At 37.9% G+C, this 27212-nt stretch overlaps 1 protein-coding gene across 1 annotated transcript in view; it reads right to left on the reverse strand.

The window, feature by feature from the left end:
• ahi1 (Abelson helper integration site 1) overlaps nt 1–27212 on the reverse strand; it is a 161586-nt gene that overhangs the window by 115716 nt on the left and 18658 nt on the right. The window contains exons 6-16 of the mRNA XM_052024883.1: nt 26100–26292; nt 23305–23400; nt 20383–20568; nt 19203–19358; nt 18784–18916; nt 17810–17933; nt 15151–15380; nt 10182–10288; nt 8603–8721; nt 7173–7303; nt 4985–5125 (exon numbers count right to left, since the gene is read on the reverse strand). Coding sequence (XP_051880843.1) covers nt 4985–5125; nt 7173–7303; nt 8603–8721; nt 10182–10288; nt 15151–15380; nt 17810–17933; nt 18784–18916; nt 19203–19358; nt 20383–20568; nt 23305–23400; nt 26100–26292 — 1616 coding nt within the window. The remainder of the gene's footprint in view (nt 1–4984; nt 5126–7172; nt 7304–8602; nt 8722–10181; nt 10289–15150; nt 15381–17809; nt 17934–18783; nt 18917–19202; nt 19359–20382; nt 20569–23304; nt 23401–26099; nt 26293–27212) is intronic.

The raw sequence follows: 27212 nt of genomic DNA on the forward strand, positions 1-27212 counted from the left end.
TCACACTTGCTGGCAGGTTCCTGGTGGCAAATCTACCATTACATTCCACAGCTGGAGTCTGCATGGTGATTTTACAGTTATGTGGAAAGTTAAGAAAAGGTTAGCTACATTCTTCTGAACTTTTGGGGTATGCAGTCATAATTATAATAATTTTGACATTAATTTATTATGAAAATTAGACATTAACATGAAAATACTTTTATTACTATTAAATTTAAAATTGTTCATTTGAATCTTAATACCGTCAAAAATGTATCTGAATGACTGTATCCTCTCATGTAAGACAAGGGACACACAGGGCCTCATCAGCTGAGTTCTGGAGGCTTTCATCCAACAAATTCTTATTTCTAAATATGTCAAATTGTGTGCGTGACATATTGAGCAGAATAGCATCCTTTTGTAAGTTTTCTATGATATGAGGATATCCATGCCTTGAGCAAGATCAAGTCCAATTCAGAAAGATGTGTGCAATTATCTGAAATTCCTAAAGGAAAATCATTCACTTTTGCTCTGTTCTCAACCCATCCCTGTTCCTCACCCCGATATCCTAAAATCCATCTCCAGCTCTTCCCAATTTAGATGAAAGATCATGGATCTGAAATATTAGATTTTATTTCTTCAAGGATACCACCTGAACTGCTACATAATTCCAGCATTTCCTGTTTTAACTTCAGATTGCCCACATCCACTGTACTTTGTTATCATAGAACATAGAACAGTAAAGCACAATACAGGCCCTTTGGCCCACAATGTTGTGCCGACCTTTAAACCTCACCTAAGACTATCTAACCCCTTCCTCCCACATATCCCTTTATTTTAAATTCCTCCATATGCTTATCTAACAATCTCTTGAATTTGACCAATGTACCTGCCTCCACCACCACCCCAGGCAGCACATTCCATGCACCAACCACTCTCTGGGTAAAAAAACCTCCCTCTGATATCTCCCTTGAACTTCCCACCCATTACTTTAAAGCCATGCCCTCTTGGATTGAGCATCGGTTCCCTGGGAAAAAGGCGCTGGCTGTCTACTCTGTCTATTCCTCTTAATATTTTGTATACCTCTATCATGTCTCCCCTCATCCTCCTTCTCTCCAAAGAAGTAAAGCCGTAGCTCCCTTAGTCCCTCCTCCTAATGCATACTCTAAACCAGGCAGCATCCTGGTAAATCTCCTCTGCACCCTTTTCAACACTTCCACATCCTTCCTATAATGAGGAGACCAGAACTGGACACAGTACTCTAAGTGTGGTCTAACCAGAGTTTTATAGAGCTGCATCATCACCTCACAGCTCTTAAACTTGATGCCACGACTTATGAAAGCTAACATCCCATAAGCTTTCTTAACTACCCTATCCACCTGTGAGGCAACTTTCAGGGATCTGTGGATATGAACCCCCAGATCCCTCTGCCCCTCCACACTACCCACAATCCTGCCATTAACTTTGTATTCTGCCTTGGAGTTTGTCCTTCCAAAGTGTACCACCTCACACTTCTCCAGATTAAACTCCATCTGCCACTTGTCAGCCCAGCTTTGCATCCTATCAATGTCCCTCTAATCTTCAACAGTCCTCCACACCATCCACAGCACCGCCAACCTTTGTGTCATCTGTAAACTTGCCAACCCACCCTTCTACCCCCTCCTCCAAGTTGTTAATGAAACTCATGAAAAGTAGAGGTCCCAGAACCGATCCTTGTGGGACATCGCTAGTCACAGCCCTCCAATCTGAATGCACTCCCTCCACCACAACCCTCTGCTTTCTATAGGCAAGCCAATTCTGAATCCACACGGCCAAGCCTCCCTGGATCCCAGGCCCTCTGACCTTCTGAAGATGCCTACCATGTGGAACCTTGTCAAATGCCTTACTAAAATCCATGTAGACCACATCTACTACACTACCCTCATCAATCTACCTGATCACCTCCTCAAAGAACACTATCAGGCTTGCGAGACAATATCTGCCCTTCACAAAGCCATGCCAGCTGTCCCTAATCAGTCCATGATTCTCTAAATGCTCATAGATCCTAGCTCTAAGAATCCTTTCCAACAGCTTGCCCACCACAGGCGTAAGGCTCACTGGTCTGTAATTGCCTGGACTATCCCTACTACCTTTTTTGAATAAGGGGACAACACTTGCCACCCTCCAATCCTCCGGTACCATTCCCGTGGACAACGAAGACTCAAAGATCCTAGCCAACGGTTCAGCAATCTCCTCCCTCACCTCGTGGAGCAGCCTGGGGAATATTCTGTCAGGCCTCGGGGACTTATCTGTCCTAATATTTTCTAACAGCTCCAACACGTCCTCCCTCTTGATATCTCCATGCTCCAGAACATTAACCTTACCAACACTGTCCTCAGTATCATCAAGGCCCCTCCCTTTGTTGAGTACTGAAGAGAAGTATTCATTGAGGACCTCACCCACTTCCACAGCTTCCAGGCACATCTTCCCACCTTTGTCTCTAATCAGTCCTACCTTTACTCTTGTCATCCTTCTACTCTTCACGTAAGTGAAAAAAGCCTTGGGATTTTCCTACTCGCCAAGGCCTTTTAATGTCCCCTTCTTGCTCTCCTCAGCCCCTTCTTAAGTTCCTTCCTTGTTAATCTATATTCCTCAAAAGACCTATCTGATCCTTGCTTCCTAAACCTTATGTATGCTGCCTTCTTCCTCCTAACTAGTTGTTCCACCTCTCTTGTCACTCATGGTTCCTTCACCCTGCCATTCCTTCTCTGCCTCACCGGGACAAATTTATCCCTAACATCTTGCAAGAGATCCCTGAAAAATGACCACATCTCCATAGTACATTTCCCTTCAAAAATGTCATCCCAATTTGCACTTGCAAGTTCTAGCCTTATAGCCTCATAATTTGCCCTTCCCCAAAGGGAGCAGTGGTCACTGTCCCCCAAATGCTCACCCTCAGAGATCTGTCACCTGACCTGGTTCATTACCTAATACTAAATCTAACATGTGAAATGAATGATAAGATCTCTTTATTAGTCACATGTACATCAAAACACACAGTGAAATGCATCTCTTGCGTAGTGTTCTGGGAACAGCTCACAAGTGTCACTATGCTTCTGGCGCCAACGTAGCATGCCCACGACTTCCTAATCCGTACGTCTTTGGAATGTGGGAGGAAACCCATGCAGACACGGGGAGAACGTACAAACTCCTTACAGACAGCGGCCAGAATTGAATCCAGGTCACTGGCACTGTAATAGCATTGCTACACTTCATAGTACTAATTTGAACTGAACTATGATGTAGAACAAGGTCAACACAAGTTCAGAATGATGAAACGTAAATTTAAGACAATAAAAAAAATACTTTACTCAAAACTTTGGAAGTGATCTTAGATGTATTGCAGAAAACAGTCATTAATGTAGGAAATTAGTGCTAACGGGCATTTGATGGTCAGAGCAGACTTGGTGAGCTGAAGAACCAGTTTCCATTCTATAAGTGTCGTTGGCTCTATTCAAAGAACAGAGGAACTGCAACAGATATATATTTCTATCTGGTGTACAAGTACAAAAGGAAAGGCAACCCGACCATAGCTAACAAAATAAGGACAGAATTAGATCCAAAAATGAGTCACATAAGATTGCCAGGCAAAGTAGCGAACCTACAGGATTTTAGCAAAGAAGGACAAAATAAAAGATTAAGAGAGGAAAAATAAAGTATGAAAATAGGTGTGCAGGAAACCTAGTAGACTGTAATAGTTTTACAAACCTGCAAAAAGAAAAACGTTTAAGTATACAGTAAGAAATTGAAGGAGGGAATTCATAATGGAAAACAGACAGCTACCCCACTGTTATAAGACTATTGAATGGTTCCCTAGTATGATAAGATGGACTCTTGACCTCATTCTACCTTGTTGTCACATTGCACCTTATTGTCTACCTGCATTGCACGCTCTATGGCTGTTACACTTTACTCTGCATTTTGTTATTGTTTCACCTTGTACTACCTTGATGCACTGCGTAATGAATTAATCTGTGTGAACTGTATGCAAGACAAGTTTTTCACTGTACCTTGGTCCATGTGATAATAATAAACCAATTCCAATAGCAATTAAACAAATAATTTGCTTTAGTCTTCACAGGACACAATAAATGTTCAGGAATGTTAGGCAGCCAAGAATCTAATGAAGGTGAAGAGCTAAAGGAAAGTAGTATTAATAAGAAAAGTGAACTGGAACTTGCACTGAAAGCTAATGAATCTCCAGTGGCTGATAATTTGCATCTCAGTGTATTAAAGGAGGAACTAGTTTTTAATCATTTTCCAGAATGGCAAGTTTTTTTTAAGAACAAAGTGGTAGGTGCCTGGAACAGGCTGCCAGGGGTAGTGGTGGAAGGAGATACGATACAAGCATTTAAGATGCTTTTATATAGGCACATGAATGTGCAGGGAATAGAGGGTTAAGGATTATGTGCAGGCAGAGGAGATTTAGTTTAATTCCGCATCATGGCACAGACATCGTGGGTTGAAGGGCCTGTTCCTATGCTGTACTGTTGTATATTCCATGGAATCATTCCTGCAAATTGGCATATGTAATCCCAATAAAGGAGGGAGAGAGAAAAATAGGGAAGCTACAGACAATTTAGCTTAACATTAGGAGTGGGAAAATTGCTAGAGGATATTACATGATAATAGGACACTTAGAAAATATCAACAGGATTACACAAAGTTTTGGTGAAACACTAAGAGTATCTGTGTGAAGCTGAAAGCTTTTTGAGGTATCATAGTTGACTAAAAACATTTCTACGTATTATATAAAATGGTTCTTAACAATGCTTTAAAACACTTATTTTAAAGCAAAGATTTTTATTTCCTTACTCATCTCATTTATAGACATGATACCACATTTGCAAAATTACTATACTGACAAACATTTTTATATTATCAAGTCTCATTTAAACAGAATACCTGCACTGATATGCTGAAGAATTTGCATTTCTTCTAAGTTGTACTTTAACAAGAAACTCACCTTGCTGATCATAAAGAAAGACAAGTATAGGCTGATTTGGTCCAAAGGCACAAAAAGTCACCATGTGTTCATGGGGATGAAAGGCTACACATCGAACAGCTGATGTATAATTAAGATCAGAATACATTGCCACTTGGTCTCCTACCAAAAAGAGAACTCAAAATAGAATCAATCATTATCAAGATCATCAGCCAAAAACAAACTGAACAAATAATAATAAGTACATTATAAACACTATCAAAGATAGATCAAGTTACAGACACACATGTAATTAGCCAAATACATTTAGAAAAGGTGTGGAGGCAAATTTACATACGATAATTTATTTCTAGTAACAAAGAAGTGACTTTTAAAATTCTTTTATTCAATAGTTCACCAATCCGGGCATCACTAGCAAGTCAGACATTAATTATCCATCCCTAACCAGCCCCTTAAATATGCGACTGGCTGTGTAATTTCCTACTCTATCTTCCTTTTCTCCAGTGCCACTTAGTAAAGCTTCAATAGATATGCAAAAGGAAGAAAAAAATACAGAAGTTAATATACGTCCCTGATAGGAGAAAGTAAATGGAACAAATAGGGGATGGCAAAGAAATTCAATACATTGTGTTTGTCTCCATGGCAGACGCAAAAACGTTATAGAAGTATTGGAAAATAGGATAATAACTGGATAGGGCAGAGTGAATGATCAGTAAATTTGTTGGGATAAGGTTAGCAAAGCCACTAGAACTCAGTCTTACTTCAGAACTGCCACAGGATTTTCAATTTCCACATGAAAGGGTTGAATGGGCCTCTAATGAATGCTCTCTCTGAAAGATGATCACCTCAGGAAGTATAGCATTTCCCCACTATTGCAATAAAGTGTCAGTCCTATATAGGGATATCAAAATAGAAAGAAAAATTGTGGACTATTTTTCCTTGGAGTTTTTTTTTGCAATGTCCTGGCCTTTATTTATTACTAAAAACGGAGTCATTTTCACATTCTTATTTGTGAACTTTCTTGTGTTTTGTATGTTCTACATTGCAATACTTCAAAATTGCTTTATTGCCGCAAATTATTTTGAGAGGTACTGAAAAGCTCAAGAAAGATGCAAGTTTTTTTTCAGTCATTTGCATAAAAACTGAATTGGAGATAAATGGATAGATGAATTTAGTAATGATTTTCCAAAATGTGTAGCAACTTAAAGCTTTTTGAAACATATTTTGATAACTGATGTATGAAAATCTGCAAAAAACATTTTTCACATCGATTAATTGATAGCATGTGGGAAGATATCAGAGCTAGCAATATTTTTACATAGTTGAAATTGTTATTAATGTGGAAAGGGAAATTTTAAATAGGAAAAAAAAGGTGATAAAAATGGTTTAGCATTTTCATCCTAATGCAATGTTCTTATTGAATCAGAAATGTATAACACAGAAGATGGCTATTTGGTCCCTGGCAGCCAAAGATGGAACTCTTCATATTGTCCCCACTTCCTAGCTTTTGGTCTTTAGCCATGTAGGTACGACTCAAGAGTTCATTCATGTATCCTTTAAACATGATGAGGGTTTCCGCCTCCACCACCCGGGTGTCAAATCATCACCACACTTTGCATGTAAAAGATTCTGAACTCTCCTCTAATCCTCCTCCTTAAATTCTTCCTTCAATTTTAAAAATTTTGCATTTAAAGGGAAATGGATCCATTCTGTCTGAGCCTCTTAATTTTGTATACATCAATGAAATTTCCTGATGCAGGGTTTCGACCCAAAACATGGACAATTCCTTCCCTTCGAGAGATACTACTCGACCTGCCGAGTTCCTCCAGCAGATTGTTTGAATTAAAATTTCCTGATACTCTGCTTTGTTTCAAAGAAAATCTATCCAATTGCATCGCATCACTATAATTATCCATTCCTCACAACATCCTCTTAAAATCTTCTTCATATCCTTCCTGTAGGACTCTAGCTGTGACCCAACCAGTGTTTCATACAGAACCAGCATGCCTTCCCTGCTCTTGCATGCTATGCTTCGACCAATAAAAGCCCTTCCAACCACCTTGTATGCTTTTCCTTCAGCCCATGTACACGTACTTAAATTCCTATTTTAGCACCAACAATTGAGCCTGCATTACCTCAAAGGTCACTGACATAAAGGACAAATCTAACATTTCAAAATAAAACATCTACTTTAACAGTTGAAACACACCTGTATCTGTATTCCAAACGTAACATATTCCATCTTCACTGCCTGAGAAAAGAAATGTCCCACATGGTGTGAATGTACTGTAGATATGTTCACGGTAATTTGTAGCCCCTGTGTACTTCTTTGCAGCCAGCCTAGAGAATAAATAGGATGATTTATTAAAGTTTAATAACAAGGTATTTCTATTCAGCAAATTTCTGAACTGCCATTCATAATCAGACTCCATCTCCCCCACCCACAAGTTCTTTTTTCAAATGTGTCAGTATGGAAAAGTACTCACTCTATGAAATCTTGGCAAGACCACCACATTGTTATTTAAACACTGGCCCTAGTGACTAGATCACAAGTAGCACAGGATAACCAAAAAGTGCTCATCCTCAATAGTTCAACGGACAGTTCCCTCAAATTGCAAGTGCAGCTTTTTCCTCAGACATGGGGACAATCAGAATCAGAGAACAAGTCTGTCAGTGATATCAATCAGTGGGATGATACTTGAAGGATTTGGAAGATACAAGTCCTGGATTGGAAGAGGCCATTAGTAATTCACAAAACTGCTTCTGAAGAGTGCCTAAGAGATTTGATTAGAGCTTTGTAAGGAAACCATTGTAGCAGTGGAAGAGATTTCACCCATCTGGACTTGCAGCAAATCTCTGATAAATTATCATGCACTAACTTATTTAACAAGATATCAGAAAAAGCTAAAAGCTGCCAGATTGTGTAATTAAAATCACAAAGCATAAAGAACTACATTTTGACACTGCACAGGTCACTGATTAGACTGATCTGGATTAAGTACAACTTTTGTTCCCCCACATAGTGGGTGATTCAGCAGGGACACAGACCTTGGTCCTTCTGTGGTAGAGTAGCAAAAACAAAGATAATTTGATAGTGGTTTATACAACATTAAACTGTGCAAGAGTAACAACAAAGATTCTCCTGTAGAAAACAGAGGTACTGAGCTACACTGCCAATTTGTGTGGTAGCTTTTGGTGTACCTTCTGAGATGGAGACAGATGTTTATGACTGCACAAAAATTGCCTGTAAAAGTGTTTTCAGATAATATTTGGCCTTTGTGATTTCATGTCATTACCAGACAAGAGGATAATGGCCAAAAAATAGTTAATCTAGGTTTTAGGTGAAGAAAAAAAGGACAGCGAGCACCATCTATAGCATAAAAGTTTGAGAACCAAGCTCCTCTGTGATTCAAGAGAACTATAATACAGTTAGTGACTTCTGCTTCACTAAGTTTCTCAAGCCCATTGCATGATGGAAGCATGATGTAAATATGTTAATGAGCAGCCCAGCATTACAAGCTGGGATAGTCACTCTGTGTGTGTGTGTGTGTGTGTGTGTGTGTGTGTGTGTGTGTGTGTGTGTGTGGTTAGTATGGGGTGAGGGTGGGGAGATTAAGTTTTTACTAAAAAAAAACTTACACTCTCAGATCCATCACTCTCAAAGTGCTGTCCCTGGCATGGATTAACAAACGTCTGCCATTTGGATGAACTTCCAGGTGATTTATAGGAATACCTTTTAAGTCATTTTGCAATATGTTCTGCAAAGAATTTTGAACATTAAATTTTCAATAAACAGTTCAATCTTTAAAATTACATTTGGAAAGAGTAATGAAATGAAATGTGTAACACTTTTCCAGGTTACTTAACACACCTGAATGACAGCACCATATTGCACAACTGCCAACAAGCTGCAAATAAAGGTTCTAAAATCAATTACAGCTTTAAATGTCCTAATGGCCTACAGAGGAGAAATGGGGTAAATGCCAATTGTTTGGGAACATTATGATGGACAACTGAAACCTTTGGAGAAAATATGGGATGCAGGTCAAGTAGTTGAGAAGTTCCAAAGAGTTGGCCAGAGGCAGCTGAAGTCTTCATTATTAAAAAGGTACAAAGTATAGTGGTTGCACAGAAAGCAAGAATAAAAAAATGCAAGAGGGGTCATATAAAAGGAAATGGAAACATCTGCTAACATGCTAACAATTCTCTGTAAGTTCCATTGGAGTGAAAAAAGTGAGAATGCAAACAAAACTATGGTGGAAATGAAAGCTATCCAGAGATATAAAGAATTTAACAAAATAGTCAATAAATTCAATGCAAGTTTAGCTATGTAAATAATGAAGCTTACCATAACTGCTTATTATAATTCAGTTCCTGAAATATCTGATTCTTCCTTAGAAGGGAGCTATTTCAAAGTCAATCAATTTGTCACTCCAGTGACATTTTATGTGAAACTGCTGTTAGAGATGATTTGTCAATTAGGTCAGTCGTGGGTACATTGATCAAATAAAAAGGAATTCTACTTTGAGGCACTCGCATAGATTTTTTTTTAAATGGCAAGATCATAAGGTGCGGAAGCAGTCACCTGCATGTAGCCGTTGACTTTTGTACAGCAAAGTACTGACAAATACAAGTTCACTATAATAGACATCTTTACTTTTCAAGATATGAACCTCATTTGCTCCAATTACAAGGGTGAGACCACACCTGGAATATTGCTTACAGGTCTAGATTAACTACTTAAGAAGGATATACTTGCAAGAGTGGAGGAAATACAGCAAACGTTCATTAGATTGATTCCTGGAACAGTGGGTTGTTATTCTCATGAGTTTAGAAGAATGAGAGGCTCTCTCATTGAAATGTAGAACATTTTGAGGTTTGAGAGAACAGATGCAAAGCTGACGTTTCCTTAGACTGGACTGTATACAACCTGGAGATCCTAATATCAGTCATTCAGGACAGAGGAGAGGTTTTTTCAAGGGGGCATCTTTGGAATTCTCCATGTAAGAATTGTGTGTAGGCTCATTTGCTGAGTATATTCAAGGCAGAGATCAATAGATTTTGAAATATTAAAGGAATCAAAGGAAATGGGGTTAGTACAGCAAACTGGTTCTGAGGTAAGAGATCAGCCATGATGCCAGTGAAAGGTGCAGCAGGCAAGAGCGGCCAAGTAACTGCTCCTTCTACCTCTTAATCTTGTGAATTCCTTGCTATTTACCTTGTCAATACTCCACTGCCGAACTGGATTTTCCAGCACACCTTCATTTACAAATGTGCTCCAAACAATGATCAGTCCTGAACTATCACCCGAGAACATCCGTAACCCTGTGCAACAAAAAAAAAATCATAAAATACATGCAAAAGCTACCGGAGGTAATGAAGTTGCATTTTTTAAACATTGCCCTATTCAGTGCAGTTTTCATCACTTGTGTAGTGATGATAATTAATGTTAGATGATTCAAAACAGAAACACACTCTATTCACACTTTTAGATTGTACAAAATTAATAATATATACTGATGTTATCAGTATCAGGATAATTCACTAGTTCTGTACACTCAGTGGTATGAATGATTTGAATTTCACTATCAACAACCACAAGTTCATCCACATTAAAGTGACTACTTTAAAGAGAACAACTGAACATCAAGATCACCAAAGCCATCTCTTAAGTCCCACCACTGACTCGGATCAATTGCCACTATTTCATTCTTGCTCCTCAGCCACTTGCAGATGAGGTGAAATCATAACATCCTGTTTGACTTCCGTCTGGACCCACACTTCCATATGCCTAATTATATCACTATTCCCCTTAGTAAGCTGAAATAAAACAATTGGCTAAGCTTGGTTCTTGGTTTAACTCTGTGCTGTAACTTCCATGCTGTGGTTCTGTCATTTTTGTACTGTATACAACTTCTTATTCCAGATTTCTTGAACTTGCAGGCTTTGTCAACATCAAAGTGTTTCCATTTTTTAAAAGAAGTAACGTACCTCAAATTACATGGTGTGCAATTTAAGGATTTCTTTTTAACAAAAAGGAATCTATAAATATTTTCTGAGTTCTGGCATTACAAAAGCAAAATCCAGCACACTGCTAATTAGCCTACTCACTCTAAACTACTTTTCTGGATTAAACTACTTTACAGAATTTATCAGTCTATATTTTTCTACACCAAACTGACCCTTCTCACATTGGTTTTAACCTCAAAAATGTTTTGGCCTAGAAATTCTTCCACATCGAGATTGGAGTGTAAAACGTGGGGTACTCCAATACGCATTTTGGAATGTCATAAATCAAGGAAAGGTGGTATTACAAATGGAGAGAAGCCTGTGGTGGCAAGGGCTAACAGTGATGGGGGGGGGGGGGGCGGGAGGGAGGAGTTTGTATTAAGGAGTTCAGCATATAATAGTGTATGCAAGTGTGGGTGGATGGGTGGGAACTGATTTGGCATCATCAAGTGTCATGACCAGTTTCCACTGGTGAACTTCAGACAGGGATCTCATCAGAGCAAGCCCTTTTTAAGATATTGCCAAAGGAGGCATTACTCTTACATTGAAAGCTTCCTTAAATACCAGTGTTCACACCAATTGTGGGCCATGGATGCATTTGAATTTCATGGAAGTGCTGTCAAAAGGTGCATTACACAACAATGGACACCACTGTCCATGTTCTGATTCCTAGTGTGCTAGCAATCATAGGCACAGAAAATCTAATGGTGCAGAACTACACCAGTAGATAAAATTCTTAAGCCATTCGCTCTAGCTCACAGTAATTCTAAATATATGTAATTGTTTTAGAAAATGGGGTTATTCTATGTATTTAATATTTCTCTATAACCAATATTTATACTCAGCATAAAATTAAACTGAGCTGAAATGCTAGTTCATATCTTCCAGCTCTGAATTGAATTAGACAGACATTAATTTTCACAGTGGCTATAAATGCCAATTTATCCCACTTTTAGAGGCAATTAATTGATTTTAGTCTCCTCATAGTTAGTCAGATTATGACTGTAGCATCCATTATGTGAAGAAATGATAAATAATTTCTAAAATGGTATATTCCCAACTGTAACACTAATCTGTAAATGAAAAAAAAAGTGACCCAGAGTATAAGATTTAAAACAGGAGATTCCAGAAACTCTTCATTTACATGTAGACTGCATCCCCAAATTGATTTTACTTTATGTGAAATGTGAAATTAGTAAGTGCAAGTCTTACTTTAATATTTTGTGACAAGTAACAAAATATTGGAATGATTACATTTTAAAAAATTCACCATATAATTTCTAACTTTAAAACATTAGCGATAATCATAGATAGATTAACATTTCCATTGCAGTGGCATTTTTATGCAGCAACTTGTATTTATGTAGCACTTTTAATACAGCAAGATCCAAGACTTTTCACAGGAGTGTCACCAAGCAGAAATTTGACACTGAGCCACATACAGATATTAAGTCAAGGATTACCTTAAAAGGAGAAAGAAGAAAGAATATAATTCAGGGAGAAAATTGCAGACCTTCAGGGTTTAAGCAGCTGATGGTGGAGTAATTAAAATTCAAGGATGTGAACTGGAGGCCAAAACTGGAGAAAGCAGAGATCTCAGGGTGGGAGGAGGTTACAGAGATAGGAAAGGGCAAGACTTAGACTGAAGAGGGAATCAACAGTGAAGAGAATTTCAAAACTGAACTGTTGCTTGATTAAGTTTATGTACGTCACGAGCACTTTGACTGATGGATGGACTGGATTTAAAGAAGAGTTTAAACCCACAAACTTATCTAGTTCCAACATGGAAGGATGACTCCAAGCAGCAGGTGACACCATTGCAAGGGACGGTGATTAGGAAGAGAATAACTAAACATTTTTAGCTGATAGACCCTTTCTGCTCTGGACTGCTACATGAAACTTTGTCCCCCTTAGCATATATTTGAAGAGTTACTTTCTTGAGTTTCAATTCCTCCTTCAGCTACAAGGGTACACGATAAACTAATACTTCTTCCCTACTAGTACCACAAAGATAAAGTGCCTCGTACTGTGTCAATTCACCTGTGCCAGTCAAGACAAAAATAAACAAACACTTTATTTAATTGCTAGCAGATTCTTCACCGAATATTGTGAATATCAAATAGGATAGCTGAATTCAGGAAAAGTCAAATCATTAAAGGAGGAAGAATTTTTACACATACTTTGATGAACTTGCAAGAGATTTTAGACACTTTAAATGATAACTAACCCAAACTTTTCAAAATAGTGTCATAGTCACCAGAATTAGTTGGCTTGGAAGTAGCTGGAATATCAGGGAAAAATCAGCTCTTCATCCTGTCTTAATGGTGCATTTTGGACATATTGCTCTCCAGCAATATATTTTTCTTTAATTCTGTTTTTAATTTTTTAATTTAAATTCTTTTTAATTTTGTTTTCTTTTCTTAGGTACACCTTACTGGCAGGTTGTACATTTTTAATAGACTTTAGCTGTTTTGAGGTCTCAAAAATTTATCAGCTGTGTTAGCTTGTATTGAATGTGGTCTTGTGTGTTTAGAAACGTTGCAAATTCATAAATGGTTCGTGGACAACTTTTAAAGCCAATATGGAAAATCTCTTTTCATCCACAGAATTGATCCAAGGTTGGCTTCTGCTGTTCAATGGCTCCACAAAGTGGGGAAAATAAACATGTAATTTCCCAACAGTAAGACAGGATTTTAAATAAAAGCAAAATTTTGAATTTCCTTCACCAATGGAACCACAAATCATTGTGACAGAGTCATGAATAATAAAAAACAAAACCCTTTTCAGTTCTCAGAAGAGCAGCTCCCCCAAGTGTTCCACTGCACCAGAAAAGTAAACAAGCACTTAGTTTGCTCCTTCTAAAAAAAAGTTAACCTCCTCCCCTAGAATCAAAACTTGTGCAGTACTCAGGTTGGAAATTGTTGGTGATGGGAGAATTAAGGCAAACTGTAAAAGGAAGAGACAGGAAGGGAGAATATAGCAGAGGGGGACAAAAGTAATGTGACATGAGGTGCACAAAGCAGTGAAAATACTTCAGGAGCAGAAAACTCTAGAGGGGGAACAAGGGGCAATTGGCTGTGCATCCGGAGGAGGGAAAGGACTGGAGTGAAAGATATGAACTTTTTGAAATATAGGTGTATTGCAGCCGATATCTTCCATTTACTTGAATGGAGTGGGTAACTGCACAGACTCAGTGGACAGGATTTCTGACCCGCGAACTATAGAAGTTTTGCGCTGCTTCAAGTTCAACCAATGCCGTGCAGGACGAGCTGGCAGCATAGATGACGCCACCACTACCTTTAGGCCATGCTCACAAAGGAAAGCAGGACTATTGCAAAGAAACCATTATTGCTGGATTATCAACATCTGGTGTGTTTGTCCAGAGGCAAAAAAAAACACAAATCACAGCACTACCTACACGCATAACTATAACCAATATTGACATTTATAACATGGGATTTTCCAAAGACAAAGGGGTATCTTTGCTGCACTAAACTTAGAAGCTTGATTGGAAGTTTAACAGTGGGACTGGTCTTGTTGGGATTCCTTAAGGAACTATCACCTCCCTGATCCTAACCAGTCAGACCTGGTATAGGATCAGAATACACAATGATTTCAATACAGATTCCAAGCCCAAGGATGAGGAAGCAAAGGGGAAGTATTTTTGTTTTAATTATTTTACTTTGATGCTTTAAGTTACTTCTGAGTGTTGTATAAATCTATATTTTTTGAAACTTCTACATTTTTTTGTACATTTCCTTCAATATTCATAGTTTCCAAAGGTCTTGGAATGGAAGATGCATTTAAAATCTTTGACAGAAAATAAAGCTTCGCCCCAGCTGTGCCTTTTATCATAAACCATCAAGGGCCTCTGGAGTGCACCAACTGGGACCTAGTCACCAGTAAAATTGCTTCTCCTGACTCAAATATACAGAAGAGTAGTGAAATTGGCCCTCCATACCCAAACAAGGTGAGTGCACATGTGCAGGGACCCATGATCTGCCATAAGAGTTTGCAAAACATTTTGAAACTCAGTTTGTTGTTCCTTTTCTTTTTGTTACATTAGATACAAAACAGCTTTCAAAAGGGAATGCTAACATCCATGCCTTAAGATTAACAAGTTAAATTATAATTCAGTTGTTGAAATACAAATAAAATGCACAATTTATTAAACCAACCTTCAGCATCAAAGCAAAGTGTATTAATGAAGCTCTTGTGACCGTCGAGTTCCTGGAGTAACTGGCCATTCATTTCATTCACATTTATATTCCAAACACGTATGATACAATCATAGCCTCCTGTAACTACTAGGTACTGGGCAAATGGGTGATATTTTGCAGTATAGATAAATGAAGGGTGTGGAAGCATTTTCTCAGCTGGATTCTGATAGGTTTCGGTATTCCAAACCCTAAAAAATGATAAAATAAAATTTGTATAGTCATGTTTCTAAAATAATTTATTCCACAGATTTCATTAGCATCCCATACTTTTAATTCCAAGATGATAAAACAAGAACGTTGACAATTTTTGAAATTCTGCTATAGAATCTAATTTTTTTTAAAAAAACATTTTTATTTTGTAAATATGGAGATGCAGATATCTACAATAACTAATTTGCAGCAATGAACTTGTACCAACTTTAATTACAGTTTTTAGTTTACATTAAAAAGATATTTCAAATTATAATTGCTAGTATGCATTAGACATTATTCAAGATGTTCTAGATTGTTCATTCAATGACACAGATTCTTCAAGCAACAACTCTGATACAATGTAGAGTGACAAGTGTCCATAAAATACTGCAATATCAAAGTTGAGCAATTTCCTCTCCCAAGAACTTTTGCCTCCTCAACTATGCTCACGAAATACCTTGAAAGAATAGGCTGGATAATTGAATAATAATAAAAAAAAAGTCAGCTCTTCTAGTAAAGAGGATCCAAAGCTAATTTAAAAGGTGCAAGGTGCAGATATTTAAAAAAAATAGCGGAACAAAGTCAACATGGATTTTTGAAAGGCAAACCATATTTGATTAATCTGAGTTCTTTGAGGATACAGTAAGTAGAGTAGAGGAAGGGGAACCAATTGTTGTGGTGTAACTGGATTTTCAGAAGGCTTTCGATAAGATCCCACACAAGACGTTGGTGAACAAGGTTGGAGCATATGGAATTAAGATATCGAAACACACAGTGAAATACATCTTTTGCGTAGTGTTCTGGGGGCAGCCCGCAAGTGTCACCACGCTTCCGGCGTCAACATAGCATGCCCATATCTTCCTAACCTGCATGTCTTTTGGAATGTGGGAGAAAACCGGACCACCTGGAGGAAACCCACACAGACACGGGGAAAACATACAAACTTCTTATAGACAACGTCCAGAATTGAACCCGGGTGACTGGCACTATAAAGCGTTAAGCTAACCACTACACTACCATGCCTGGTATAATATACTAGCATGGATTAAGAATTAGCTAACAGATAGAAAAGAAACAGCAAGAATAAACAGCTTAGCAAGTTGTGATTACTAGGATATCGTAAGGGTTAGTACATGGGCCCTAACTATTCATAACGTATATCAATGTTTTGGCTAAGGGACCAAATGCAATGTTTTTAAGTTTGTTGATGGCACATAAAAACAGAAAATAGGAGGAGGCCATTCAGCCCCTTCAGGTCTTCCCCTACCACTAACCACAATCATCCACTTTAATACCCTATACTTAATCCCTTTAGCATTAAGAAATACATCTACTTCCTTTTTGAATACTTTTAACAACTTGGCCTCCACTGCTTCTGTGGTAGAGAATTCCACAGCTTTAGCACCATCTGGGTGAAGAAATTCTTCCAGATCTTCGGTCTAAATGACACCTCTTATCAAACCTCTCACCTCTGGTTTTGATTCACCAGCCATAGGGGACATCCTCTCTGTATATGGTCTGTTTACTGTTGAAATTTTATAGGCTTCAATGAGATCTTCACTCATGAATACCAAAATCCTTCAATCTCTCACCATTTAAAAAAATACTAGACATTTCCATTTTCTTTTCTGTCCAAGTAGATGTCCTTCCATTTTTTCACTTTATATTTCATCTGCCAAGCCCTTGCCCATTCACCTTGCCTGAAGCCTCTCTGCATCTTCCCAACAACATACACTGCCACACATTTTTGATTCAGCAACAAACTTGTATATAATACACTTGGTCCCCTCATCCAAAGCATTGATAGAGATTATAAACGGTTGGGGCCCTGACACGAATTGCTGTAGCACCCCAATATTCACAGCTCCCAATCTAAAAATGACCCATTCGTTCCTAACGTTTTCTGTCTGTTAACCGATCCTCAATCCACTCCATCTTTTACCCCCAATTCCATGTGATCAAATTGCGCTTCAATAACTTTGTGTGTGACACTTTGTCGAAGGGCTTCTAAAAGTCCAATTTCAACCACATGCACTGATATTCCCTTATCTACTCTGCTAGCTCCAACTTCAAAAAAACTAACAGGTTTTTCAAACGTGACTTTCATTTCATAAATCCATTTCTATTTGCTGCATCCTATTATTATTTCCTAAGTGCCACGTTACCCCATCCTTATCCTTGAAATGTAATCAGAAGCAGAATCAGAGAAGGCATGAAGAATTACAATGACTTTTAGTACATTTAAGATATCTAAACAGTGGAGAAATTATAACAGGACTAAAAGTAATGGTTTCAGTAGGCTCCAGTGGTTAAAGTGTACCAGAGAAATTATAAAACTCAGTGTATTCAAGCAACATACCGATAATCAGGACATTTTCAAAGATTATTCCAATCTGAATGAAATCATGCTGAAATGAGCACTAACCTTACTGTACCATCAGATGATGCAGAGAGGAGGGTTTTGTCATTATTCGACCAGCACAGAGAGTACACAATGTTGAAGTGCCCATTAAATTCTCCAAGTGGATGTCCTGAAGGAATTTCATACACTAAATAGTTACACAAAAGTATACTGATTAGTCCAGATGAAGAATGTTACAGAACCTTTCCACTTGTGTCATTTTTGCAATTTCTAAAATAAAATTATATTTTGCTGCCATCTATTGGCATAAACATTTTGTACAAGTAATTTGAAAATTAACTTGTGAACAAAATGGAAAAGGCATTTTCTTCACTTGTCCAAACGTAGTATTTTATATTTCATATAACTGGTACCTTGTTGCATCATATTTTTGAAAATTTTGTTTTTACATTTACTGCCTCCAAGTTGTCTATTTTTGATCCAGATTTTGCAAAAGTTTTCTTTGCTTCCCTCAAATCTGCACTGCTGGTAAAATTTGGTCCAGAACAGCAATGACTCATTTGGCTCTTTATTCCATACAATTAATCCGTTTCCATGAATCATAAAACCCATACTCTCTTCCTTTCCAGCTGCTGTTTAATGAACATGTACTGGAATCTGGTTCTGCAATTCTTTATGTCTGCAGACTATGCACCTTGCGAAAAGATAAGGCAACAAGGCTAGGTACACAAGCAACAACTCTTAACATGTAACAACTCTGTTACGTGCAACATGGCTTTTTCATGACACTAGAGAATTTCATGAATTTCTAAAATATTCAATCCATAAAAAGTGGATATTAAAAGAAACACCTTAGGCATACACTGCCTTTCTTAACTGCCTGAGATTTTGAGTCTTCTAGGCTTTGAAGGCAACATATTGTTTTTTAATTGTTGATGGTCATCTTTTATCACTGACAACAGCATGAGATTGGAAACATGATACACAATCATACACATGGGAGTGACTTTTTGTTTCTACACTCTTTCTAATCTCACCTACAATGAAATGGCCATTTCTGTCAGCACATGATGCTGCCAAGCTTCTTCCATCATGAGAAAATGCTATAAAGAAGCACCCTATATGTCCTCCTCGAAACGACAGTAAAAGCTGGTTAGGAATACGACAAACCTAAAAGAAAGTGGCTACAGTAAATTTTACGTGATTATTGCCATTTAGAACATTTACCTTCTTCATCAAAGCAGCAAGATGATTTTAAGAAGATCTTTAACAGTGTAAGAGGTAGATTTAATCAAAACACAACTGACCAAAATTTATATATGTATGGGGGGTGGGGCGTGGAATTTTGACTGCATGATAGTGTAGAATGCGACTATAGTAAATCACCAGTCAGTTTTACATTCCTATGAACTTTATTTTAACCGTGTTCACTGTACAGGTTAATCAAGCTTTTTACCTGCCCAGGTAGCCTGGTCCATTTCAAAAGTTCCAACTTCTCAATATCTAGATTTGATGAAACACTTGCCCGTGTCAACTCAGATTGGAGCTCATTGTATGAGATTGTGCCTTGCTCTTGCTGAAAAACCATCATGGAACGTACAGAAGGATTCACCTATTTAGGAAATACAGTGACTTTAGAAGATTTTTTTTTAAAATATGTCTTTTACAATCTTCTAGAGCTGGTCCACAGCCAATGCTAAACCTCTAAATCGTAGTTTTTACAGTAAAGAAGGAAATGTAATGAGAATAGTTATAATGTACTGTTCAAATGGTGATAGTAGATGAATGATCCTTGATTATCAGAACACACAGTAACAGCAGTTGCCGTGAAGATGGAATTAACAGCAGCTGTTATTTAATGTTGCACACAAAATGCTGGAGAAACTCGGCAGGTCAGGCAGCATCTACAGAGTGAAATGAACAGTCAACGTTTCGAGCCAAGACCCCTCATCAGGACCTTCAAGTTGACCTGCTGAGCTCCTCCAGCATTTTGTGTGTGTTGCTACTAACAAACAAAATCATTTTATCATTTAAAAGATACTCAACATTTATCAGCCTAATGGGTGAGAAATTCCATTTGTGCTGGCAAGAGCTGTACTATCACAACACCAGACCATATTAATGAAACTAAAGCCAAATTTGGCTTTGCCTTATTTAAATATACCTCTTGCCCATTTATACGCGAATTTAGCATGGGAGAGAAAGCTTCTACAACAGGCATAGCATACAAATTTGCAGTTTAAAATATTTAAACTGATTCAGGTGAAAAAGATGCCTGAGAAAATAGGTTTTGTTTAAATAGCAGAAGTAATGTGGCTACAAGTCTAATTGTTCTCCATCCCATCTATGCCATACAAGTATATTAGATTTACAAAGATTAACCAAAGTAGTTTGTAGAATGGTCCTCTCCTTTCCACTACTCTAGGAATGAAATATTACTCTTTAAGATTTAAATTAACGGAAGTAATAACAAGCTATAATTCAGATAGACAATCAAAAATAGTACAAGAACTTTACTGATTAGTAAACAGAATTCTTTGATTTCCAGATCTTTTTCAATTAGAAGCAACTTGAAGAATTTCCATAAACTATTACCTTTTGTGCAAAGTTTTCAAGTTTCTTAAATTAGGACTCACATTTTGAGGTAGTCTTAAGCCTTTCACTGTAACATACAAAGTTGAAGGGTAATGGTCCCATGGGCGTTTCTTCCACCATTCAAACACTTCAATGGAATTTGATAGCTTTTTGACCTTTGAAGCTGGATAATACAACTGTAGGCGAAGTTTTCCATCGATATTCAACACCCCATTTGCACCCACCAGCTATTTAAAAGGCAACGAAAATGTCTGTTTAGGATGTACTAAACAAATCATCTGTATTTTTGGTATTCACCAGATTAAAGAAAATACCTAGTACAATATTATAAAAAATAAACTACAAATATAGGCAAACAAAATACAGCCACTCAAAATTCAGTTTCTTTTTATCTGGCCCAAACCAGAGACCCAGTCTCACTGAGCAGTCCCTCTGTATTGAGAATGATCAACTTCAAAATATGGGGCAAGACAAATATAATAAATATAATTTCCAGGGCACTAAGAAATGTTGATAATCAAAGGGACCTTGGGGTTCAAGTCTATAGTTCCCTGAAATTGGCAACATGGTTGATAGGGTGGTAAAGGCAGTATATGGCATGACTACCTTCATTGCTTGGGGCATAGAATACAATAGCTGGGACATTATGCTGCAACTTTACAAAACACTGGTTAGACCACACTTGGCATATTGTGCGCATTCTGGTCACCACACTATAGGAAGGTAGGAAGGATGTGATTGAGCTGGAGATCGTGCAGAGGGAGATTCACCATGTTGTCGGAATTGGAGGATTTTTGGTTTTGGGACTTGGCTTGTTTTCCCTGGAGCAAAGGTGGCTGAGGGATGATCTGATAGGAGGTATATAAAAATATGAGCATAGATAGTCAGAATTTTTATCCTATGGTTGGGGTACCATAAACAAGAGGTCATAGCTTAAAGGTGAGAGGAAGAAGTTTTAAAGGGGATCTTAGGGGTAGGGTTATCATCTTTTACACAGAACACAGTTGATATATGGAATGTCACTCCAAGGGGTGGTGGAATCTTATTCAAATCCCTATAAGAGACATTTACACAGACACTTGAATAGGCAAGGCATACAAGGATAGGGACCAAATACAGGCAAGTAGGATTAGTGAAGATAGGCAAAAAGGTTAGCATAGAATTGCTTGGCTGGTGCCCATTTCTGTGGTGTACGACTCCATTATGGTTCTGTGAATCCTGAGGTGATCGATAAGGCCCACAACTCTTACCAATTTTATAGATACACCAGAGAAAGTATCCTATTCGGATGCACCACAGCATGGTATGGCAACTACCCTGCCCAAGACCGCAAGAAATTGCAGAGAATTGTGAACGCAGCCCAGTCCATCACGAAAACCAGCCTCCCCTCCATTGACTCCAGCTACACTTCCCACTGCCTTTGGAAAGCAGCTAACAATCAAGGACCCTCTCCCACCCCAGTCATTCTTTCTTCTCCCCTCTCCTGCCAAGCAGGACATTCAAAAGCTTGAGAACACATACCACCAGACTCCAGGACATCTTCTATCCCACTGTTATCAGACTCTTGAATGGACCTCTGATATGCTAAAAATGAACTCTTGATCTCCCAATCTACCTCATCATGGCCCTTGCACTTTCTTTGTCTACCTGCAGTTTCTCTGTGATGGCAACACTATATTCTGCATTCTGTTTTCTTTTCACTACCTGGATGTAATTATGTATGTCATGATCTGTCTGGATGGCAAGAAAAAGAAACGCTGCTCATTGTATCATGTGACAATAATAAACCAATACAATCCATGTAGAAACCACACTCTTCCACAGCTGGGAGAGGAGGTGCCTGACAGGACAGGTGGATGGGTAGTTCGTAATATGATGCATTTCTTCTACCTTTTACACTAGGCTTCGATGTGCACCTGATGCATGGACTTAAGGTTCTCAGCACCATCCCAAGAGCTTTTTCTCCACTTTGAGTGGTCATGAGCCAGAGATTCCCAGAAATGTATGGGAATGTCTCATTTTTCAAGAAGGCTATGAGAAGGCTGTGAGAGTTGGTCTGGGAAAAAATGTAGTGTTAGTTTACTCATCCTTCCAGTGGATACGGAGCATTTTATGGGAAGAGCATTGGTGGCATCTCTTCAATGCCTTGATGTGCTTATATATGCGGTCAAAGTTTGACAAGTGAATAGGTAAGCAGGAATCGCCACTGCCCAGTAGACCCTTAGTTTTGTTCTAGCTTTGAGCTTCGTCTTTTACTCAAAAACAAGCTATGTAGCCTCTGGACAAGATAACCAATACCCTCTGGGCCAGTTAATCAATCTAGCATAGGACTTATTTGAAGGTTACGAAGGGCATTTATACTGGATCTGAGCTGATGCTGGTTCCTCTGAGGCCTTTCCTGTGAATGGTAGAAATTCACCCAACACCCTCCACCCTCTTTGCCAGGCGAACAGGCATGGAAAGGACTGGAGAATGCAGTCAACAAATAACTGGAGCCTCCTACGAAAATGTAATATGCAAAGACAAACAGAAGCAATTCCAGAAGGGAAAAAAAGACTTATCTGCAATGCAAGGAATTCCAGTCAAATTTTCCACTCCATAATAAAATCCTTCAATGAATATACACTGCCTTGTTTTATAACACGTTTATTTTTACATTTATAGAAAAAAATGAAGTTAAATTTTCCCAGTTTAAGTACACCAGGTTTTAGGTTACATGCTTATACCAGAATATTACATTGACAGGCCACACAATATCATCCTGTCAAAATGTGTTGAAAATAATCCTATGTTGCATGTTGTGGAAAACAAAGTGCTGCTTTCATACATGCAGTGCTTCAGAAGTGGAAACTGAATGAAATGGACCTGCACTTGCAAACAAAAGTACAACCAAAAATCTTGAAAATACTGGAGACAGTTTCCTGTTTTATTCTTCAGAATGCAGCTGGTCAATACTATCTTACCTTTAGAAATGCCCAGGCTAACTTGCGCCAACCACCTTCACTACTTTGAGTTGCAAAGTTGACTTTGGCTTCATCCATACTTACAAACTCAAGGATCTATGAGTAGTAAAGCATCAGATTAGTGCTTCTTAAAAAAAAATCAACAAGACATAGTATTTAGATTGCATTTAACTCAGAAATGAGTTGGTCATTTAGTGATGATTCTGATAATTGTTGCTTGATGTCTTTGCTCCCTCTGCTTTAATATATTTAATACATAAACACACACACACAGTTCCGAACTTCAACCATCCTATACAACAGATCAGCTGGAATTGGTTACCCGAAATTACTGGTGACTTCAGATCCTGGTAGAATAAATATACATGGGTTCTGCCGCATGCAATTGCTATCAAGTGTAAAGTATGGGATTTGTTGAAGTAGGGAAGAGGTGCTGTTGATGTTTAAAAAGAAATACAGGATTAAAAATAATATGAAACTCATGATTAATCACAAATGGAACATTGAAGGAGTTTAGTCCAAAGCATTTTTAAGAGATTCACTGAAATAATTCCAGGGGTGAGGGTTTTCAGTTACACAGTTGGTCTGGAGATGTCTGCATTGTTCTCTGTTGAACAGAGGTGATCTGACAAATTTAATATCATGAAGGGCCAAGTCAGAGTCAACAGAGAAAAACTATTTCCATTGGCAAAGGGGTCCGGAACCAGACAACAGAAAAAATGGTGGTTGGTAAAAGAAACAAGAGGAACCCTAGGACTTCTCACCTTCAAAACACAGTGGTTGGAGTCTGGAAAGCACTGCAAACAAAAAACTAGTAGAGACAGACTCAAGATTTACATTAAAAAGGGGATTGGATAAGTACTTGAAAGGAAACAAAATTGTAAAACTAGCTAGATTGCTCTTGGGAACATGATGGGTTGAATGGCCTCCTTCCGTGCTTTAACCTTTTACTTCTGTGAACCCCTGAAGCCCAGGTAAATCCATACTACACTCCCAAGGTCAATTCATTCTTCCCAAGTTGTAGTATCTGAAATTGTTGAGTGTTAACTGTCCAATGCTTTGCATAGTTGTAGCTTAACTTCTACATTTTTGAAGACACATAAATGTACAGATTATGCTACAACTATACAAAGTCCTGATGCAGGGTTCAACTCGAAACGTTGATAATTCCTTTCTCTCCCACAGATGTTGCTTGACCTGTTGAGTTCCTCCAGCAGATTGTTGTTTTACTTTTTCAGTTTATTATAATATAAATACCAGCATCCTATTAGTCTTTCTGGCATTCTTTCCCCCCCCCCCCCCCAAATACCTGTCCATAACATTAACACAAGATCTATGTATTATTCTATCGAAGGCAAGTGTATACATTTTTCTATTCCATCAGCCAAAATCATTAATAAATAGAGCTCTTCCCATTATCCCTTCTGTATTCTGCCATTCTAATTCAAGGTCAATGAATATACTTCAATTACATTAATTTTATCCTTGGCCAAGTATACTCATTCTTTTTGGTGTGAGATGATGGGAAATAGAGTCAAAAGGCAGAAACAATAGTGTAACTGCAAGTCTTTCAAAACCTACAGCTATACACTTGGCAACTGGTATCAGGAATTTATAAGTTCTACAGTGAAATCATAAGGGCAGGGAGACACACCATCCATACAACTTTCTATCGTTTTTCTTCATCCTATTCCCCAGGAACCTCGAATCCACACATAATCCTAGCTAAAGTATGATGGCAAATTTATTCAAATATCCTTCCACTGGGGGGGGCACCAGAGCTACATAAAGAAACAATAATGGCAGGAAGTCATTTTGTCTCACCTGAACGTTTAATAAGGACTTAATTCAGGTGCAGACTCTCAAATAGAGGAAATATGGAAATCACAGGATAGTCCAAAACAATATAGATACTTAAAATCTGAAATAACTACAGAAAAAGTTGCAATACTTTCAGAAACTTGATTTTCTTTCTTCACAGATGTTGCTTGACAGAAAGACAAGCATGTAAGAAATAGGAACAGTCAGCCATCTGGCCCCCCCATGCCTACTCAGCCATTCAATAAGAGCATGGAAGATGTTTTACCTCAACACCACTTCCCTGCAAATCACCTTTAATATTCAAAATCTATCAATCTCGGTTTTGAATATACTATTAACCAAGCCACCACAGCCCTCTTGGGTAGAGAATTCCAAAGATTTACTCCCCTCTCGGTGGAAAGATTTCTTATCATCTTTGCCCGAATGCCTGACCTCTTACTTTGACCCATGATTCCAAAACCCTAGGTCAGGGGAAATATCATGCTCTATCTACCCTGTAGATCCCTGTAAGAGCATCGTATGTTTCAATGAGATCCCCTCATTCTTTTGAGTGTTTCCAACATGGGGTAGAGTTATAGTGTGATGGCGTCTTCGTCCATTTATCCACTTTAGTGAGTCTGGAAACAAGAGTGGTATCCAACCACACAGAACTTCAAAAGGTCTGATAATCTGGCCTGCCAGATCAACTAGCACGATACTGCATTTAACTAAACTCAAAATTCTAATAACTATAATCACAAATGCAGATTTTGCATTTTTGTATTTATGAAGTGCTGGTACAACAAACAAAGTCTAATTAACCAATTTTAATATCAATTACTTTATTTTGGATCCCATTCCAATATTGGTGGGCACAGATGTGTTTAAAACTCATTCAAGGCAGTTAATTTGCACAATTCAGAACAGACAGAACTATCTAAAACTGCATAAAGTACAGAATCATCAAGCTAATATCCAATTCAAACATTTGATACCTCAAAGAACAGAAGAGTATTAGGTGAACCTATGGAATCTTTCAGGAAGTAACCAAATCGCTCATTGAAGACAAGTTGTTCCTCCCATACTGGAATCGTCGATTTGTTTTTCCGAAAATCATAAGGCTGCGTCATGATGGGAAGGATATGCTCCACATTGTCTTGCTCATAATAAGAAGTGACATGTCGATTGCTATCAATTGGGAGACAAAATAAAAAACTTAATTTTTCAAGTTTTCAAGAGGCTTTTGCGCTGGCAAAGATTTGGATAATAAATTCAGAACACAAGAGTTAACAATTTAGAGATTTGGATTAACTGGAACAGATGACAACTAATTAGTATTTGTAGCATTTTACTACAGTTGCCCAGATAAAACTCACTGCATTTTAGTGTAACTATCTGAAGGCGTTTGGGACATTGAGAACAAATGTACTATATAGATGTCTCTTTTTCGATATTAATTTAACTGTTTTTATTCAAATAACCTCACAGATTTACTCAGGTCATTTTCTTGAGCATGCACATCAGCACCATATTTACTCAGATGATTAACTTTTAGACCAATATAAGTGCCTGTACAAAGTTAATCTCCAAATATAGTATTCCAAAATATATGCCAATTATGTGTTGCCCAATACAAATTATAGATGCTACAAATGTTACTCACAGATTGAAAATCATTCTTGTAACATTAATCATTTTCATTGGTTTGCGGTTTTGCAAACTTTGAATACTGTGTATGCAAAATTAAGTCTGAGAAAACTACAAAATGACTAATTTTCTATATTTGGTTACACAAAAGTATAGCCTAACATTTCGGATGACCAATTTGCAAAATCAAACTTTTGACATATGATTAAGGAGTGCTTCAAGTGAGTTGCAAGCAGTTCACATCACGTCCAGCATTTCTGCAGAATTTTTCTGCTCAGTATGATGCTTTAACCTATTAATGAGTATGCTGCACTCTACTGGAGCCAGGAAGGAAGAGGTAAAAAATTGTCCATAATAGTGCTAACTATAAAGATGTGATATGCTTCTGAACACACATTACTACTTTGATAATTGCTACGCTACTGCACCAATTTAATCATTTGGTTGTTATTGGATTCAAG

Source organism: Pristis pectinata, chromosome 10 (genome assembly GCF_009764475.1).
Source record: "Pristis pectinata isolate sPriPec2 chromosome 10, sPriPec2.1.pri, whole genome shotgun sequence".
NCBI classification, from domain to species: Eukaryota; Metazoa; Chordata; class Chondrichthyes; order Rhinopristiformes; family Pristidae; genus Pristis; species Pristis pectinata.